The 21,268-nt window shown below is 34.3% G+C and overlaps 1 protein-coding gene across 3 annotated transcripts in view; it reads right to left on the reverse strand.

The window, feature by feature from the left end:
- KLHL4 (kelch like family member 4) overlaps positions 1–18,798 on the reverse strand; it is a 159,886-nt gene extending 141,088 nt beyond the window's left edge. The window contains exon 1 of one of the 3 annotated variants that reach the window (XM_007992204.3): positions 18,153–18,798. In XM_007992204.3, the coding sequence (XP_007990395.1) occupies positions 18,153–18,574 (422 nt within the window). In that variant the 5' untranslated portion in view covers positions 18,575–18,798. The remainder of the gene's footprint in view (positions 1–18,152) is intronic. The other 2 variants (XM_007992202.3, XM_007992201.3) reach the window with 2 other exon arrangements.
- Positions 18,799–21,268: the final 2,470 nt, after the last annotated feature.

Raw genomic sequence — 21,268 nt, forward strand, 5'->3', positions numbered from 1 at the left:
ACAACGTCCAGTCCTGCAAGCTTTATTTAGGTCAAGTGTCCTACGCAGATGTACTCTTCTTTTATCTTTGATATCATATTTTCACCGTACTTTTTATGTTTAGACATGCACCATTTATGTACCATTGTGCTACAACTGCCTACAACGTTCAGTGCAGTAATATCATATCCAGGTTTGTAGTTATATAATATAGCATATAGCCTACATGTGTAGACTAGCCCATCTTGGTTTGTAAATACACTGTCCCGTTCAGACAAAGACAAAATTGCCTAACAACACATTTCTAAAACTGTATTCCCATTGTTAAGTGATGCGCGACTGTAATAAGAAAATGGCTCTTCATAGATGGAGATAAGGGTGAAAGGATTGACTCATCAGTTTATCAGGAAAGAAGTTTACTAAATAGAGTCATGCTGGATGTTAGGATGTGCATTATTTTATTCGTGCATTCTTATTTGTCATTAAGTACAGGATTGTGACTTTCCAGCACAACAGATGTTCTCATCAGATGTTGGTATCTCATCAGATGTTGGTAATAGCCATTACCAGAACACTGTCATCATGTGAGTTTTTGATGCAAAAAAATTACATATATATATATATAATAATAATCCTAGAGAAGTAACAAGTTATAAAAAAGTAATAAAAACAAGTTGTTCAGTATTTCTGAAGCCCAGAATAAATAACTGAGTCGAAAAATCGGATGCATTGAGTAAAAAATAATGAAAAACTTACCGAGAATATTTTTAAGTAGAAAAAATTAAGTTACCTTCCAGATAAGAAGGAGACATTAAAGAAACTTTAGACTCTGGGGAGAAAAACAGGGTGTATTTTGTATTTTAAAATAATGATCACAAAAAGATTGAATAGAGGGAAAAAAAACAGTTTTCTGTCCTCTTTTACCACCTATCATAAAGTGCAGCAGATACTACAAAATGATGAAAAGCTTCAGGAGTGAAAGATTTTAGAAATACTAGCACGGCAACAGTCTAAAACAAAAATGGCACAAATGTCTTAACCATTTTATATACTGTATATTATACTGCATATATAATATACAGAATCTAATTTGTATATTTCTGATTTCTTTGGGATTTGCTCATTTCATGAACATTGCGAATTACTTTATCTTCTATGCAGTACTTCCTTTTCAAATGTTAATGTGTATTTTAGCCATAAATATTCATAAAATTAAAAAATGATGAAAAGTTTTATATTTGTCTTAACTTAGTATTTGACAAGTCTATGTTCCTGAATTAAACGTGAGAAAATGAAATGGTTTCGACAACAATGTCCAGCAAGTGAAGCAATTCAAATATAAGATTAAGTTCGGCTTTGAGGTCTGTAATATTTTTTCTCTAAATTTCCAAGTTTTCTAACAATAAATTCTTGAAGTTTAAGAGAAGGAAGGTGAAGGATTGAAAATGAAGGATGTGGAGATAAATGAAGCTCATAGTAAAAATTGCACAAATAGTATACAGTGGCAGAATTTGAGACTTTTCTTTAGATCTTGCCACAGGGTTCCAGGAAGCTACCACAAAATAAAGTTCTTAATAAAAATGTGAGCTCCAATTGGGATTTCCCATGGTGATTGGTAGGAATGGAATTTACTAAACTTCCAAAGAAACTTTTCTAATTTAATTAGACATTCTGAATGTAGTAATACATCTCTAAAAATTAATTACCACTTTTTCCAAAGATATTTCTGTTACCCTAAATTGTTTTACTTGTGTTAATAAAATTAACACTAAAAAACAAAAATTAGTGGAATAATTATAATAGCTTTCAAACACAAATACCAGTAATCTTCATAGCTCATATTCAGATATTTAGGCACAATCTTTATAACATAGTCAGTTTCAATGCAACCCTGACATTATGACATAGTCGTCCCTAACATATATAGGCTCAGAATAACATCCCCTTTTGATTTATGAGACACTTTCTTGAAGTAAACCTACAGCTGAGATGCCTCTCCATATATCAATTCTTACTTCTGTTCATCCCGTCTTAGGAAAGGAACTAAAATAATGAGGAAAGAAGGAGTTAAGAAAGGGAGAAAGAGGAAAGCTCAGACTTTGGAAAATAACAGGAGTTTCGATGTTGTCTATGCCTAGCATAAAATGAAGATCTGAAGTGAGACTCTCAACCTTTTTATTCATGCATTAGTATTTGGCATTAAGTACAGGATTGTTGCTTTCCAGCACACCAGATTCACGTACAGTTAAATGCGTGCCCTATAAAGCATTTCTTAATGAAATACCAAATAAGTGATTTGAGCTTGCCTTCTTCTCAATTCTTAAAATGCTTGACATTAATTAGAAGTACCATATCAATATAAAAATTTCCAATATCCCTCTTTTTCAGGCCACGTGATCTTAGTTTTTATCAAATGAGAAGAATGAGATTATAGCTAGTGACATAGATAACTAAAGAAATATGGGGATATTTTTAAAAACTTAAGTAAAATTTAAAGGAAATATCTTCATATGTATGTTAGCTAAGTTTCATTTAAGCATTTCATTAGTAAAACAAAATATATTTAGTTAGTTGTACCTTGATAACAGGGCATGGTTTTTGAAAGTGTAATCTTTTCTAAGAAGTATGTATGTATACGTGTATCTATATCTATATAACTACTTATCTATATATATTTATATAAACGTGTTAAATAGTACTGAAACTTTGAGGTGACTGTCATTGAATCATTGTTGCAATTTCCATTTAAAATTGAAAACATAAAATCAGAACATTAATATAAAAATAAAATAATTTGAAGAAAACATTCTTTAGAATTCAAATTAATATTATAAATAAACATTGTGTTTTATTATATCTTCTTGATTTAGTCAAACAGTCGATGTGTTTTCAAAAAATACATTTCTCCAAGCCAATGATCTCTTAGTTTCCACATATTAACTAAAGCAAAAAGGCAAGGGAAACATCAAGCTATCTTTATATTTATGTTAAATGCACTTCATTATTTTCCAGCATTGTAGATGCAACCTTGGCTATAGCAGTTCTCTTAGTGAGCATTGTTCTTTGTTCTTAGATACACATTTAAAATATAAGCAATTATAGACAAATATAAACAATTATTATTCAACAAATCAGTAGCAATTCTGTTTATATTTATTTGTTAATCATAAACTAATGTTTGTGATACATATGAAAAGTAAATATAGATATTTAAGCTGTTTTTCAAAAATTTATAAATTAAAATTTAAAATTATATAACAATGAAGCTACTTAAGAATGATTTAATCAACCACCTATACAGTTCTTTCTTAAATTAATCTTAGGAGAGCTATTATATTTTTTCTTCAAAATGAAAATATAATGACGTACTATATATTAAGTTTGCACAGAATATCCCCCTACTTGCACTTTCTTCACATTTTTTTCAGATTTGTATTTTCACTAAATGACTAATATTCTCATAGCCCTGTAAACTTTTATGCTATACTAGAATGACAAAAGAAAATTATTTTATACAAGGGAAAATATCTATTATTTGAGCCTCAGTGGCAGCAGTATCAGCTATTTCATAATTTTTTATGTTTTGGCACGTATTCTCTTCTCTTTTAATGACCTAAAATTTAGTGGAACAAGTAAATTGTATTCATTTATTTTTGCAAGCTACTTTTAATACAAAAGTAAAAAATATATGATAGTCACACCCTTACTAGCGTATAGCTGTCAAGGTAAGACTAACTAAATTATCTAGAGGGACGACAAAGGGAATTTCAAGAATCTTACATCATTTCTGACAATTTGGCTTAAAGAAGAGAAAAATTGCAAGGTAACTTTAAAAGTCATCATAGAAATTTTTACATATTTATATTTATCATCAGGTTTATACTGCTGAAGGGAGAGTAAGAGAATAGGGCCGAATTTGTTTTAGAGTAATTGTTGGCTAGGTTTCAGAGAACTTGTCAGTAGTATTCAAATTAACTCCTTATTTCTTGAACAAAGTTGCAAAATTGATCTACTTCAAAATGGTAATAGTTTAAATGGGAATTCATTTGGTTCTCGATTACCCAAATGTATTAGTTCGTTCTTGCATTGCTATAAAGAAGTATCTGAGACCGAGTAATTTATAAAGAGAAGAAGTTTAATTGGCTCATGGTTCTGCAGGATGTATGAGAGGCATAATGCTGGCATCTGCTTAGCTTCTAGGAGGCCTCAAAAAACTTAACAATCATGGCAGGTGAAGGAGTAGGCACCGCACATGGTTGGAGAAAGAGTAAAAGAGAGGGGGAGCCGCTACACACTTTTATCAACCAGAGCTCACTATCATGAGAATAGCACCAAAAGGATGATGCTAAACTATTCATAAGAAACTACCCCCATGATCCAATCACCTCCCACCATGCCCCACTCCCAGCATTGGAGATTACAATTTGACATGAGATTTGGGCAGAAACACAGATGGAAACCATATCGCAAAACAACTAATAAATAGAAGCTGAAAGACCAGATGAATCCCCAACCAGAGACCCTGTTGCCTTGCTGTTGAACTGAGAGTATAGAAAAGCTTCCAGGTGCCAATAGATAATTTACAGAGTACAATAGTTGCTCCTGAGTTGGCTGAATATTTTAGATATTTTCTGCAAAGAGTGGAACAAGATGATTTAACTATTTTTAGGATACTAAGGTTTGTAAAATGTCCTAATTTGATACGGTAGTTATAGGATTTAAAGTGTCACAATTATTTCACATATTTAACTCCAAATAATTTTGTGATCAGTCTAATCTAAGCACTTTCTAATATCTTCAGCTATCATGATGATTGAACATTCATAATTTTATCAGAAGGAAGGAGTAAAATATGCTGCTGTGAGAAGCCAGGCATTAGGAAATTTGGCTCATAGTCCCAGTTTTGCCACTAGTTAGGTGTGGTCATTCTTTATAAGTCCCTTCTACTTCTAAAATGCTAATATATCTGTAAATATGCAATTATTATAAGGTCAATTCAATGGATGTAGAAAGGATGAAAAAAATTCAGAGCAAATATTTTCTTCATCCTCAGATATGCACTAGTTGTGAAATTATAGCATATGTACTTGTTCTAATCATTTATAGCAAGTTCAAGTGTATCTACAATACTTAATGTAGAAATAAAAGGAAATCTTGGTCAAGTGCAAGAAGTATACAAATTGCTACCAAACTTTCTTCTCCACTTTATTAAGATCAGACAAGTGTTTCTGAATGGTTATTATTTAACATATTAAATCTCTTAATCAGATTCATAATTTGTAAAGAAAGGCTTAATTTTTCATCCCATTTTCCACCTTCTATTCTTGCATTAAACTTTCTATGTTTGCATTTCAAGAGATCTTGAATCATTAACCCTACTTCCATCTTAGTTATTCTGAATAGCTTCTATACTGTTAAACATCAGGTGATTAATGCCAAGTTGCTGTTTTGTAATTACTCTTAAAGCTTTTATGAGTGGTTGTATTTCTTTATTCCAATTTTATTATAAACTCCTTCAGGGAAGGACCTCCATTTCTATTTCTTTGCCATCCTTGCACATAACATGTTAGGAGGAGTGGAAGGTTAAATTAATGTTGTTGACTCTATTGTTTTTAAGTATCCACCTGGTCAACATGTGGGAACTTGTAAGTCACAGATTCAAGTCTTACATTTACTTCTTTCACGTTTACCATTTTCAGTATATCAAGTGTTGGGTTTCTGTAAGAATCCTGATAAACTGGGCTGTCAGGAGTTAATAAAGTGTTTTTTGTTTTTTGTTTTTTTTAAGTTTGGTTCCTGAGTCAATATTACCTGAGAAGTTTGTTAAACATTCAAATTCCTATGTTCTACCCCCAAACCAATAAGTCAAATTCTTTGGTAATGGATAGTGAATAACTACATTTTTAATGAGCTCCCTACATAATTATTGGGCATAGTGAAGTCCAAGATCTTATTTAGCAATGTCAGGAAAGAGAATTGTCCCAGGAGTAGCTACATTTACTAGGGTCTCTGAAAATGAGCTGTCCCCATCATTCTACTCTGTTACAACCTTTATAACTTTATACATTTAACAGACATGCTTTCTTTTATTCCTGCTGAGTTTCTAACCTTGGTTTTCCGTTCTTTTTTGTGTCACCTTTATCAGAGATTCCTATTTCCGGCTTTCTGGTCTTGACTAGATAAACTGACCATCACTCCTAATTGAAACTCCCTTTACTTAATAATCTGGTTTCAATGTTCTTTATCCTTGGACTATACCCTGATTTTTGTTAAATCATTCATTGTGGCTCTACAGGAAACTCTTGAATTCCTTTCCCTCATAGAAGGTTTTTACTTAGAAATATTGGGAGTGAAAATAAGCAAGCTCATTACTAACAATGAGAAAACTGAGTAGGTTTTATGATCTAAGCTACGTGTTTGTTTTAAGGAGATGAATTTTCATCACACTGTGCTGGCTACTATAATTATTTGCTTATAGTACTTGCTGAAACTTGTAATATAGTATCCTAGTTGCCCAATTAACATGGAACATGAAGTGCCTCTTGATTAAGGCATTTAAATTATATTGACCTAAATGTTTTATAATTGGACATTACATCCTCAAAGAAAATGAATCTCTTTATTGTCTTATCAAGGTACATTTTACTTTTTACATTTGGCATAGTCTTTTTCAAAAAAAGGATATTAAAAAGTATGGTTTTATGTCTCCAAATCTTCTCTGAGATTATCTGCTATGTCCAGCCATTTTTTGGAAAACACAATAATGCAGTATCATGACTGTTCTGGGAAACAAACATTTTCTTTCTGAAGCATATGCAGTCTATACTGTAGGGCTCACATATAGAGAAGGTAATGGTAAAAGATCAAGATTAAAGACTCTATACTCTCCTAGGGAACTACAGAAAAGTAGTGTCTGATTGTTCTCATGACTAGGTTTTTGTCAAAAGGAATACTTTTCTCTTCCAGTTAAGGTATAATATTAATCATTATATTAATTGTACTCAATTTGAGTATACTGAAACTTTTCTGTATTACTTAGTCACTAATTGTAACTCTTCTTTTTCACCATTTTGACTTTAAACCTTTACACTAGAACATTGAATGATGCACATAGTACCATTATAGCCCTGGAGTATTTTGAGTTGGATTATGAATTAACATTTACTGGTGAGTTTCATAATTTCCTGTTTTTGTTATAGTAATTATCATCTTTTCATTTTTGGTTGCAGTAATCTCTTAAGAATTTCTTGTAAGGCCAGTCTAATGGTCATAAATTCCCTTGGCTTTTGTTTGTTTAGGAAGGTCTTTACTGTTTCTTCGTTTGAAAAGGATAGCTTTGCTGAATATGAGATTAGTGGAAGACAGTGTTTGTTTTTTTTTTTTTCCTTTTATCACTTTGATTATATAATTGCATTTTCTCCCGACGTGAAAAGTTTCTACTGAGAATCTGCTGAAAGTCCAATGAGTATTCCCTTAAATGTGATTTGGTTCTTACCTTTTGTAGCTTTTAGAATTCTCTCTCTGTCTTTGATTTTTGACAGATTGTTTATAGTCTGACTCAGAAGTGATATATTTGGGTTGAACATAATTGGAAACATTTGAGCTTCCTGAATCTGGATGATCGTGATAAGATGTCACACTTGGAAAGTGTTTAGCTACTTCGTTAAACAGGTTTTCTGTGACTTTCTCCATCGCTTCTCCCTGGAACACTCCTTTTTTTTTTTTTTTTTGAGTCTCGCTCTGTCACCAGGCTGGAGTGCAGTGGCGCAATCTTGGCTCACTGCAACCTCTGTCTCCTGGGTTCAAATGACTCCCCTGCCTCAGCCTCCTGAGTTGCTGGAACTACAGGCGTGCACCACCACAGCGAACTAATTTTTGTACTATTAGTAGAGACGCGGTTTCACCATGTTGGCCAGGACGGTCTCAATCTCTTGACCTCGTGATCCCCCTGCCTCGGTCTCCCAAAGTGCTGGGATTACAGGCGTGAGCCACGGCACCTATCCTAGAACACTCTTAAACTGTGAGTTTCTTTATTTAATGGTGTCTCATAAGTCCTGTAGGCTTTATTCATTCTCTTTTATTATTTTTTTTCCTCTGAGTTATTTCAAAAGCTTGCCTTTGAGTTCAGAAATTCTTCTGCTTAATCTAGTCTATTATTAAGTTTACAATTGTGTTTTTATCTCATTATGAAATTCTTCCGCTCCAAAATTTCTGCTTCTTTTTCATTGTATCTATCTCTTTGTTGAATTTCTCACTTAGATCACAAATTGTTTCTCTAATTTTTCTGAATCGTTTGTTTGAATTTTTTTGGTATCATGTTGAGTTTTCTTATAATCATTATTTTAAATTCTTTTTCAGGTATTTTGTAAATATTCTTTCTACATTCCCTACTCTTTCTAGGCTTTGGATGCCCAGGTCTTAGATTTACCGTCAGGCATAGGCTCCTGGCAGCCAAGGTTGTGATGCTACAGAATTTCATTCTCCAGTCATCTGCTACTGGAAACTTACTATGTTTCTTTGTATGTATTATGTTTCCTTGCTTTTTCATGTTTCTTGTGTGCTTAGGTTGGTATCTGTGCATCTAGTAGAACAATTGTTTTTTTTTCCCAATTTTGTGAGTAGCTTTCCCAGAGAAAGTCTTTCTTTCCTACGGATGAATCCTAGAATGTTACTTTTATATGGCACGTGTATCAGTGGTCTACGCTTGGGGCTCTGGGATGGCAGTGTCACCGTTTTGCTGGGAAGTAAACACCAGGCTGGTTGTCATGCTGGATGTGTGTGGGTGGAAAGCTCTCCAGGGGGTCGGAACAGCCATTAAACTGGCTATGAGGCTGGGCATGGGCACACACATATATGTGCGGGTGTGGGAAGCTGGCATGTTGTTCAGAAGATTCTCTGCTGTGCAGGTCCAACTGTTTCCTAGGGAGGAGAGGGTCACGTGGCTTTGGATGTCTAGGTCTTCGTTTTAACATCAGGCCCAGGCTCTTGGCAGCCAGGGTTGTGGTGTTGCAGGCACCCGTGTGAATATGATAGAATGATGATGAGGCCTCAGGGACAACAAGTATAAGTGGCTATTGGCCTCTAATGCAGGACACACTGTAATAGTGAGTCCAGTTTCAAGATGGTGCTATGATGCAACAGCTTAGGATACAGGGTTGCAGAAGTCTATTTTTAAGAGTGTTCTCAAAAGCTTGGAATCTTTGATAGTAGATTAGGTAATACATGTCAAGATGACAATTAGTGTAAATACAGAAGTGAGGTGTTTCTAACTGGCTGGGAAAACTTCCTCGCAAAAATCTCATTAACTAAAAATTGCAGATTATTTTCATCTGTTGCTCAGGAATTTAAATGATACATTTTCCATTGTTTTCATTATTTCATTTCATAGTTTAATAGTTTTCACTGATTCCTCATTGTCTACAACAGTACTTCTTAAATTTTCTTGTAATATGGAACTTTTTGAGAACTTGAGGAAAGTGAATGGAACCTCTCCCTCAAAATATTCACACAAACAGTATAGTTTAGAGATTTCTTGAGGATTAATAAGCTCTGACTTCTAAGAAAATGTTCAGAGTCCCTATCTTGTCTTTTAAGAGCTTCCATAATATAGTTCTGACTTTCTTCTTCAGTCTCCTCATTTTGTACTCTTCTCCAATGTATGTTTTTCATTTTGACAAAACTGAAATCTTCCATTGGAGTATATATTAAACTTCTCTGCTTCATCACGTTTTTCCCTAGAAAGGCAATAGAAAGGTTTTTGCTTCTTCCTATAATTAATTCTTTCCCATAGCTGTGTTAAAATGTGTCCATTCATCAAGCTTAATCTCAAGTTATGTCACCTCCATGAAGCATTCCGAGATTGTTCTGGCCAGAAAGATTTTCTTTTCTTTGAATGCTTATGGAGTTCAATGACTAAGCAATTTAAAGTATTCTTATAATGCACTTCTTTTTCACAGTCATGAAACCTTTCAACTGAATACACTTTATCTCTCCAACTATGCCATAAGCCTCTGGTGAAAATTAGCACATAATATTTACCTTTGTACTCATTTGTGTGAGTAGGAAACCATAATGCACGTAAATGAGGGCTCAATAAATAATTCTTGAATGGCGGGAACATCTTAAACAACTGAATTTTGGCATGTTGCAACATACTTCAGACTCAATTAAGTAGCTGTGTTGCTTACAATTTTATGTGACAGTCTGTTACTCATACATTATTTTCAGTTTTGTTACAGGTACTGTAATCAACATTAACCAGAAAAAGACACCTAAGTCTCACTGCGCTGATAGCAGTCTAGTTTTACAGGAAAAGGGTAGACAAGAAATGTAATAGATAGCTTCCCTTTAGTGAGCTACCCAGGGCTTGATGAAGAACCAATTGCTTATGTTATAGAAGTGCCAAGAAAATTGCAAGGTATTTAGTATGGCTACTGATGAAGAAAGAGCAATAGACAATGTGGGGAGGAGGGCAAGACACACATTTTGTACAGTAATATTTGAAAGCATGCAAGGGATGATTCATTGTGACTAATAGTGATAGGCTAAGAAAAGTTAACCGGAAATTACAAAGGACTATGAATTCACTGCTGATAGTTTCAATAAATATGACAATTGATATGTGGTCTCGTTCAGTACAAATGATAGTATAAGTATAATATATATGTATTGATTTAGCAAATACATACTTTATAATTTAATTATATTTTATTAAGTATATATTAATTATTAAAATATATTAAATTTATTAATTAAATTTATTACATAATTTATAAGTTACCAGAGTAAACCTTTATATAATGGTTATTGTTCAAAGTTTCAGTGATGTTCATTTAATCCTAAAACTGGAAACTATTTGATTTCGGTTTTCTCACTTCTAGTCACCTTTTCTTAGATAGTTATTTTTAGTCTACTTGTAAAATCTTATTTCTCAAACAAACACCATAGCTGAAAATTTTCCATTCTTCATGGTGAAATGATTATCTAAATGGAATAGAAACACCATAAGTAAGATATACTCAATGACTATATTTTTCTTTTAGCATAGGAAGATGATAAAAATTTTTATATAATAAAGACTGTCTTGTATCTGTTATTGTTTTCCTTTTGAGAGATAAACCATGGCAATGTAAATATTATTTTAAAGTAGCAGGCCATATTTTTATTTGAAAATACAAATATGTATATACCACTTCATTAGTGTCCGTGGAATCCTCAGTGATTAAAAAATAAATTTTTCTGGTATACCCAACTGTGATTTTATTAGTTGCTACATCCTTAAATTTGATTTACACTGAATGACAGCCACAATTAATATCATGTTAATCAGATTTGATACTGCATGTTGTTACTAGATGTTATCAGAACTTTAGCTAACTTCCATAGGATTGCCTTTAGGATATTATCTTGTCTCTAATGTGTAGGACTTATGCATTAGAGGCAGTAACAGCCCATTGATTTTGGCTCAGTATTACATTAACTAGTTGCCAACGAACACAAGCAAAACAAATGACAACCAATACCTAGTTTTCCCAATTGGATGGTCTTTTATTGCTGACTTAGGAAATCGATTCACTCAGATAACCCTTGCTAAAATATTGCATTTTTTTTTTAAAGAAAACCTGTGATAGTTTAATTGTTGAATAGAGTCCCCACATATACTGCACTCAATTTATTTTACTATTAAAATTTTGCTGGTATGGTATATATGTTACAATTAAGTAACCAATATTCATACATTATTATTAACTAACATCCATTTTTATTCAATTTCCTCAGTTTCCACCAAAGGTCCGTTTTCTGTTACACATCACATTTATATTTCATGTCTCCTTTGGCTCTTCTTGACTTTGACAGGTTCTCAGATTTTCTTTTTTGATAATACTGACAGTTTCAAGAGTACAGACCAGGTATTTTGTAGAATGTCCCCCTATGTAAATTTCTCTGATGTTTTTCTCATGATTAGATGGGAATGATGGGGATGGAGGAGGAAGATAACAAAGGCAAAATATTATTGTCATTACATCACACTGAGTGTACATACTGTCAACATGATCGAACAATATTTTAATGTTTAACATGTTTAACTGACAGTTAATAATTGTGCTTATTTATGGGGTACAATACAATGTTTTGATCTATGTATACATTAAAAATATTCAATAACCTAATTATCATATCTGTCACCTCACCAATTTATTTTTATTTTTTGGTGAGAATGTCTAAAATTTTAGCAATTTTGAGCACTTTTGATTTTAAACTTGCATATCTGGCTAAGTTCATATTTGTCAGGCTTCTCCACCAACCGTGTAAATTTCCACTTTCCTGCCCTTCGTTCATATGGTACTCACCCTTTGGAAAGAAGTCACTATGTGCAGCTTGCACTTAAGGCTCAGTTTTCTGCTCGACCTCTTTGAGGGCAGAGTGCTGGCATAAATTATTTGAAATTCTTCTGCACACAAAAAAATTGTCTTTATTCTTTTATTTATGTATTTATATTTTTACTCTTTTTTGAGATGGAGTCTCACTCTGTCACCCAGGCTCACTGCAACCTCTGCCTCCCGCATTGAAGCAATTCTCCTGCCTCAGCCTCCTGAGTAGCTGGGATTACAGGTGCCTGCCACCACTCCCGGCTAATTTTTGTATTTTTAGTACAGACGGCGTTTCACTATATTGGCTAGGCTGGTCTCGAACTCCTGACCTCAAGTGATCCGCCCGTCTCGGCCTCCCAAAGTGCTGGGATTACAGGCATGAGCCACCACGGCCGGCCTTCTCATTTACTCAATCATTTATTTATATCAGTGTGGACTCATGGGTGTTTATCTTACATTATGATTTGCAATCCAATAGTACTTCATTTTGCTATTTAAATTATTCCAGTTTTGGCTATTGGGAGCTTTTTTCATTAATCCCTGTGTCCCGTTGACACACCTGCATCATTTTTTTGAATACTTATTTTTTGGCACTACAAGATGTTCCCGGTTCATCTTTCAGAATATTGATTTTGACTCGATTTTTTTAACTGAGGATCCAGTGTTCCCCAGTGCTCCTCCTTGATTTCAGTTTTTCCTTCTCCTTTAAATACAATAATTTCACACTGGTACAAATACATACATATACATATATGTGTACATATATGTATAAAACACTGCAATTATTTTCACTAATAAAGTCATATGACTTATAATGTCTTAAGGCATCAACAGGATCAGCATTAGGGACCAGAGTCAGAAAGAAGACATACAAGTTTCCAGAAAAGTCTTTAAAGTACAAAGTGACTGAACATTTGTGCAATTTGCAACACATCAATATAATTAATATGCTGCTCTTGACATCAATAATTAATATGCTGCTCTTGACACCACTTATTATATAGTACAATGCATTTTGAAGCCTTTATTTCTATTTCCAAATGCAAAAATTAAATGATGTCTTTCACATACCAGAAATAACAACTATGTTTAATCATAAAAGCATATGTCTCCAAAGTATCACCAAGTTCCTTAAATGGCAGTCTCCAAATTTTCAAATATTAAATATATTTTAATGAATGTTAACTGAATTATGTATGTGATACCATACTGTCAGGAACGAGACATGAGGACCATGGTACCTGACTCTCAGGATTGAGGCGATGAGTAGCAAGGATTTGAAATCAACCAGCAAAGGTTTCATCTCTAAATATGTTAGGAATCATTGCAATAAATTTAAATTTTTTGTCGTAATGTTCTAAATGTAGTAAAGCAATTGAATAACTTATGTAATTTTGTGTGGTGTGTTTTAAACCATAGGCAAAAAGATTTAACCTTAACCTTTCTGTAAATAACAATATAATTGTAGTTCATTTCTCATTCTTTCATTTGACATACAAGTCTCTACTGAATAATGCAGTGTAAAGTTAAGTGAAGCAGGTCTAATTCTGAACTTCAGAAAATTACACTATTTTCACCTTGTAAGAAGATAGGCAACAACAACATTAACAGATATAATACCTGGAGAAATACCAATTGTAGATGTCAGCAACAATTCACATTCAAAGTCTTCCCTTGGGGGCCAGAGAAAATATACGTAAAGTACTCCACGCTTGGCGCACAGTGAGCGTCAACAAAAGGTACTTCTTATTTTTAATGTTGTATTAGTATTGCTGTGTTATTGTTACCTTTCCAAAGTCATTTCCCACCACTCTCTCTGTTGAGCACGCTTCTCCAGATGCACTATCAACCACGCTCCCATCTCAGGCCCCATGAAATTGATTTCTTCCTGGAAAGCACTCCCTGCGGATACCCACATATCTCATTTTCTGCTTTACTGGAAATAATTTTACAACAAGTTTCACTGTTTTAGACTTAGAATTTCTCTTATGCATGAATATTTCCCTAGCAGATATCAAAACAGATGGGTTTGTGTTAAGGATGAAGACCCACAATACATTTGACCCTATCTGAATCGTTTTGTTGTAAAAGGCAAATACACTGTCATGTGTCTATTTTCATAAAGGGGAGAGGTCTCTGTACGAGACACGTGCCACACTGCCTGAATAGCCATATCCCCAGAGGGCAAAAGAGCAACATGGTTACAGGATGGCTGGAAAGTCACCTCTGGGGCCATGGACCATGCATTGATCCTAAAATCACTATAATGAATAACAGGGCGGGACATAATTTTTAGTTCACCGGTTAAGGAATACTTTGAACATTAATCAGTGGACTCTGTGGGGACATGTGGCATTGATTTATATAGAAAACCATACATGGTGGTTAAGTACTCCCTTGGCACAGGAGAAATAACCTCTCATTTGCTTCAGATTCTTGAGTCAGACATTCTGTCTTTTCTCACTTCATTTAAATATCTACTCAAATATTACCTCATCCAAAAAGCCTTCTCTGTCTGAAGGAGTGCCCTCTACTTCACTCTATTCTTTCTAATTAATTTTTGTCATATTATGTATAATCACCTAAATATTATAATTTGGTTTATGTTTATTGCCTCTCTCTTCCCATTAGAATGTGTATTCAATGATTCAATGAAAACAGATTTTCTGTTTTGATCCTGTTTTATCCCTAACATCTAGAAGAGTGCCTGGAGCACAACGAATGCTCAATCTTTGTGGAATAAATTATTAATAAATTCTAAGTCTTATTCATCCAATCCTACTTTCTCTTGGATAGCAACATATACAATAACATCTGCTCATTTTTTCTAGGCAAACTTCACTTGAAACTTGGAAAGGGCTCTAGTAAAGAAAGAATGGAGTCTTTACTGGCAGTGCACAGATGACAAAAATATTTAAAGTCACGTATCAGTACAGTTGGTAGGTTGTGCAAAAGCCTGAAACCCCAACAGGTAAAATAAGGGCATGGTCCCAATTCCTGACAATTCCTTAGAATTAAACAGCTCTGTAAATGTCCAATTTTGGACTGGGGCATGTTCTTGGCCCATAATGGTTCATTTGCATTTTATGCAATGTCTTCGAACACAAGAGGAAATCAGACATCTCTCTTTCAGCAAATGCAGTAAGCATGATTTTTCATGTTAACACTGTGACATCCGTCTGTATACTTATGCAATAATGCTTATGAGCAATTGCAAATACCTATATATATGATTTCATAATTAAATATTCTGTCACATAGGAAGCATAATCATAATACAATGCTAAAATATGTGCTCTTTTTGTTGGAATGCTACGGTTGAAATAAGGAAAAGACACTTGAGCAAGGTAGTTATGGGGAATCAAAGATGCAGAGTTAGTGGATAACTAGGACAAAAGTAAAATGATAATTGAGCACAGGTCTCTGATGACCAGCATACTGGTATATGAATACTGACAGTGTGGGATCACAATACAGAGCTGTTCCTAAATGCTCTATGTACTTATAATTCAATTGCATATGAATATATTTGGATTTTAATTTTCCAAACCAACATGCTAACATAACTTTAAGAATGTTGGCTTTAACATCCTTTCCAGGACGAACTGTGATTTATTCTGTTGTATTGCATGTTTGCAATTTAGTCCATTCTCTATCTATTCCCCATAATATTTGTAGAAATCAGCGTGGCTTAAAGAGCCTTACTTTGCTCTGAGCGTCATAGCTCATCTTGTACTAGTATGATAAGTCTGCACACTCACTACTGTTTTCTTTTTTAAAAAACCACTGGAGTTATATTGAGGGGATGGCAGCCTGCTGCCAACTTGTTAGAATCTTTTCTTCCTGCCCCCCAATATTGCTGAAGAAGAGAGGCACTGGACAAGCAAGGTACCAGGAAGCTCCTTCTCAAATGATGCTGCATCGAGACAGGAAGATTTAGAATGGGTAAGGAGAAGGTAATAAACCATTGTATTTCAATTAATAAGATCCTCAATTTAGCCCCCTCCTGCCTAAGATATCCTTGGCACACCTATAAAACCATTTCCTGTATGTATGTTAAGAAAATGTTAGCTCTCCAATGAAACCATAGAATAATTAACAAGGCATTTCTTTAGAAAATAAAAAATGTAAGGAATGAAATCAAAGGATAAATGCACGTTTTAAAACTGTCACTTGATGACGCTTTAAATTTGACATTTTATCTAACATTTTTTCTAACATGTGTTTTATTGTAAATATTCTCATACTAGAACATTAATTCATGTATTCTCAAATAATTTTGTTCCAAGGTCACAGTTGGTAATTTAAATTTCTCTACCACAGAGTTAAATTCATTTATTAATCTTCAAATTTAGCAGTTTTAAAAAATTGTTCTTGGTGAAGAGAACAAATTTGAAAGCCTGCTGAATTTAAAATTATGGACTCTATATTACTCTGAGAATCTTATTTGCTGTACCAAATGCAACCTGCAATCCCTACAGTTATATAGCTTTTCCACGGACAAGCACAAAATACTTAGGAAAATTTCACACATACGTGCCTTATTTCCTGAGAAGTTTATATGGCAGACAATCTAACATTATTATTAATGTCATTTCACAAAGTCTTCTGCATGTTTATATTTCAACAAGACTGAGCTCCTATAAAGGCATCATTTTGCTGTAATGTTGTTAGGCTGCTGCTTCTTTTGATATTCTGCTTTGAATTTATGAAAGCAAGAAACTGTGAGGTTGTTATATTGGGAAAACTTATGTTAAGAAGTGAATCTGCCAGTCCTTCTTCTCTATTTTTATGTAGAAACATAGTATGCCAAATATACAGGTTTCCAAATAAATTAGCATGTTGAACTACTATATGATCTAAAATGCATAAAAACACTTCTTTTTCTATGGCATTACTAAAAATTAATTACATTGCCAATATTATCAACTGTGTCTAAAACAAGTTGGGACTATAAAAATGTCTGATAGTGAAAAAGCAAAAAACAAAGAGATAGGGATACACTAGGTTAAGTTATAATTGACAGTATTAGAGAACAGAACGTAATTTTCCTGCACTCAAACAATGCCGGTGGGCATAAAAGTAAAGACAAAATCAAATGTTTTCTGAACTATACCCAAACTACACTATATAGTCACTGTTTATTCAATTTTCATTTTATGTAAAAGCTGAAATGCTCCATTTCCCGCTTTAAGATCACATTGCTGTAAGTAGCATCTTATTACCTGCTTTATGCAGAATATTTTCATGCTTGCGAAAACTAGCTATGAAAGTAATAAAACTTGAAATGAGTCTCCGAACGCCAGATATTCCATATCGTCACATAAAGATAACGCACTTTTAAGACTCAATATAGCAACTATGTACTAAGGAAACAGATAAGGATGTGCTGATCAGTCACAGCTTTTATTTTGTCAAAGTTGGCCTAACTCAATGTCAGAAAGAGTTTCTGTGATTCATAACACTTGTACAAAGAATTGCATTTAAACATCTGAGCCACGGAGTGTATTTATAGAACATTCGTAATTACAATAAACATTTCTTAGAATTGAAACAGAATTCTTAATGAAAATAGAAGTAAACTCATAACCCACATCCCAAATTTCCAGTAATTATCAAGACGTATTCGTTATTGCTGTTTTCTTTTATAAACTTAGAGGAAACGGTTTCTGAGAGACCCTGATTGGCTGAATACAAACTCAGAGGTTATTATAACACTTTCTATTTAAACCCTAAACATGAATTGTAGAGGTTAAGTTAACTGAAGTTACGGCTTTCAGTTATGCGACCAAAAACTCTTACCTTGCTGTAGAATCTTCTATATTGTCATCAGCCATCATCTCCAAATCTTGTGCGCGTTTCCCACAAGCTTCTTGGAATAAATTCTTCTCTGGAACTGCCTTAGGAGTATCTTCATTTGCTTGAAAATGTACTATCAGATTATGTTGCTGCAAATTCTGAACGGCTCTCTGATGGGCAGGGGCCGGTCCTGGCACTGGTGCCAGTATATTGTGGTGGACAGGACTGTTGCTTTTCTTCAGTCCGTTTCTGTCCCGAGAGTGGCTCTTCAACCTGCCCTGAACCGGGGTCCCTCTGTGCTCATATCCTTCCTGCTGAAGACAGCTTCCAGTGTTGGTGGAACCTTGAAAAGGATGACTAAACCACCTCCAGCGTAGCCTTAGGATCTGTTTCACATCAAACTCTTTCTTGCCAGACACTGACATTGTAGCAGGAGGAAAGACAAAAGCCTTCTCTCACAGAAAGGAAACGGAGCCTTTGTTATCTCTTGTTTTTCTGCCTCTTCTGTAGAACTAACAAAAGCACAAGTGCCAAGAGCAGTCTTTCTTGCTTTCTCTCCCCTCCCCCACTGCCTATGATACACTGTGAATACTTGTAGCCTTCTAGCAGAAGCAGAGGGCTGCAGCTAACCGTGTAGGTGGGAACCCATGCTGACAGGATGATGAGGTCAGACCTTAAGCAAGTAAATCAGCTTACCACAGGAAAGCAGCCACCACAGCACTCTCCAGCTGTTAGATTTGCAGGCTTGTAGTCCTCCTGCTTGGACTTGCAAATATCTAGTCCTACTTCTTCAGTATCAAAGTACAGTAGCTGCAGTAGAAACCCAGGCAAGTGAGCCAAAGAGAAGTGTTTAAACTTATTTTCTTCTAGATGCCTTCTACTCACGCCTCCCCTGCTAGATTCCTTTCTCAGTAGCCCACTTCTAAAAATGTACCACTTTGTTCCATGATAATGTGCGACAGAGGAATTCATTATAATCTATTTTGAGATTCCTTTTATGGAAACTTTGAAAATGGTTCATTAAGGGAAAACATCAGTACCCTCATGCAGGTTTGTAATTAGTTTTTTACAAAACTAATCTGAACATGTGAAAGTCTCTATATGAATATTTACCTGAAAACTTGACAAATTTTAGAAACATAAGATAGCATTGGTTACCCATGATCACTCACACAGAAACACACCATTTGGGAATGGAGAAATGATATTTTTAGTCTACATATGGAGGAAGAAAGCAGTGCTTTTCCAAGCTAGTTAGGTTAAAAGAGATGTCTTCTCTCAGTGACCACAGCTTGAAAATGAATAGTTCATTCTGGCTCCATGCCTGGATACACACCTTCTTATCAGGCCCTTTACTTTCACAGGCAATGTTAAAGGTTTGTTTTCTTTGCTCAAAAACCCTTATGAGAGGATGAACAGAGTGTGTTTTGAATTAACTCCAAATCATCATACTGCTCAGGAATAACTGTGCCCAAAGCACTTTGAGATCTGAAGCATAATCACTGCTTTGCACAGATGTACATGTTTACAAAAGACAGTCATGTATCAAGAATGCATTTGCCACTGACATTTTGAAATTCAGTTTGTTACTTTATCCAGTTCTCATGTCACACATACAGGCGATAAAGGGGAAATTATGCTAGTGTATGCCTAGAAAGAACACTGAAGTTGTAAGATTTTGCTTTTAGTTTAGCTTTATGGTTAATGAGCTGTGTGACCTTGGACAAGTCACTTTACTTTTTTGCATCTCAATTTCTTCATATATATGATACAGAGTCTAGACAGATTTCTATGTTTTCAAAAGCACTCAGATGCGATGGATTTAAAAACAACTGAAGAGAGAATAAAATGAATCTCCCTAAGTTTTGATAGGCATTTTTATCCATGGTTTTCTTTGAATTCAATTATACCTCTCCCTTTCTCCTCTTGTTTCTGTAGGTGTGATGGTTAATTTATGCATCAACCTGACTGAGCTATGGGATGCCCAGATATTTGGCTAGTCTGGATGTTTCCATGAGGGTTTTTTTTTTTTTTTTTTTTGATGAGTTTAACTTTTAAATTGTTAGACTGAGTAGAGCATATTCTCCTCTCTAATTGGGTGGGGCTCATCCAATCAGTTGAAGGCCTACATAGAACAGAAGGCTAACCTTTCCCTCAATAAGAGAGAATTACTCTTGCCTCACTGCCTTCTATCTGGAACATGGGATTTCTTCCTGTCTTTAGACTTTAACCGAAACATTGCTTCTTCTTGGATTTCAAGTCTGCCAGCATTTGGGCTGGAAATATACCATTGGCTCTCCTCAGTCTCCAGCTTGCCAACTGCGGATCTTGGGACTTGTCAGGCTCCATAATCATGTCATCCAATTCCTTATAATAAATCTGTGTGTGTGTGTGTGTGTGTGCATGCGCGCATGTGTGTACATGTAGAGGAAACAAACTGTAAATATCAGGCAGAATAAATAAAATGTTGTAACAGAAATGTAAACAACATGTGGTAGGAGCAAGATGAAGTACTAAATTATCCATCTAAGTAACTCTAAATAATACCTTTTCATATATCAGGAGTCTATAACCTTATTTTTCTAACATGTTCTTTGAGCTTGTTATGATTTAGATATAATTGGGAATTTGCCTGTGTACCTCTTACCATAAGATGAAGATGAACTAATATCTGTCAAAATCTAAACTTTAATAGCACAGTGTTCTGTAAGAATTTACCAAGAATGTGCTTTTTCACTGTATGCTGAATATGGTCATTTTCCTGGATCTTAAACAAGGAATCATAGAATGACTAAGAAAGTTTTAGGTCTCCTAGAAAAAAATAAAAAGAATAGTATTTTTATGAAACATGAAGACTCCTTTTACATTTCTGATTACAAAAGAAAGATTTAAGCATATTCAAACAGAAATGAGGAAAACGTCTGTAAGGAAAGGAACCATGTCTTATTAATAATTTCCTTCCCTTTGCCTTACTATCTACTTTGCACCCACCTGGTCATATTTGATCTATGCAGATTTAATGCATAACAAATTCTAAGTGAAATTCTTGTATTAGGGTTCCCTAGAGTAACAGAACTAATAGGATATATAGATATACTATATGTATAATCAATTGTACA

The sequence above is a fragment of the Chlorocebus sabaeus genome, chromosome X (genome assembly GCF_047675955.1).
Source record: "Chlorocebus sabaeus isolate Y175 chromosome X, mChlSab1.0.hap1, whole genome shotgun sequence".
NCBI classification, from domain to species: Eukaryota; Metazoa; Chordata; class Mammalia; order Primates; family Cercopithecidae; genus Chlorocebus; species Chlorocebus sabaeus.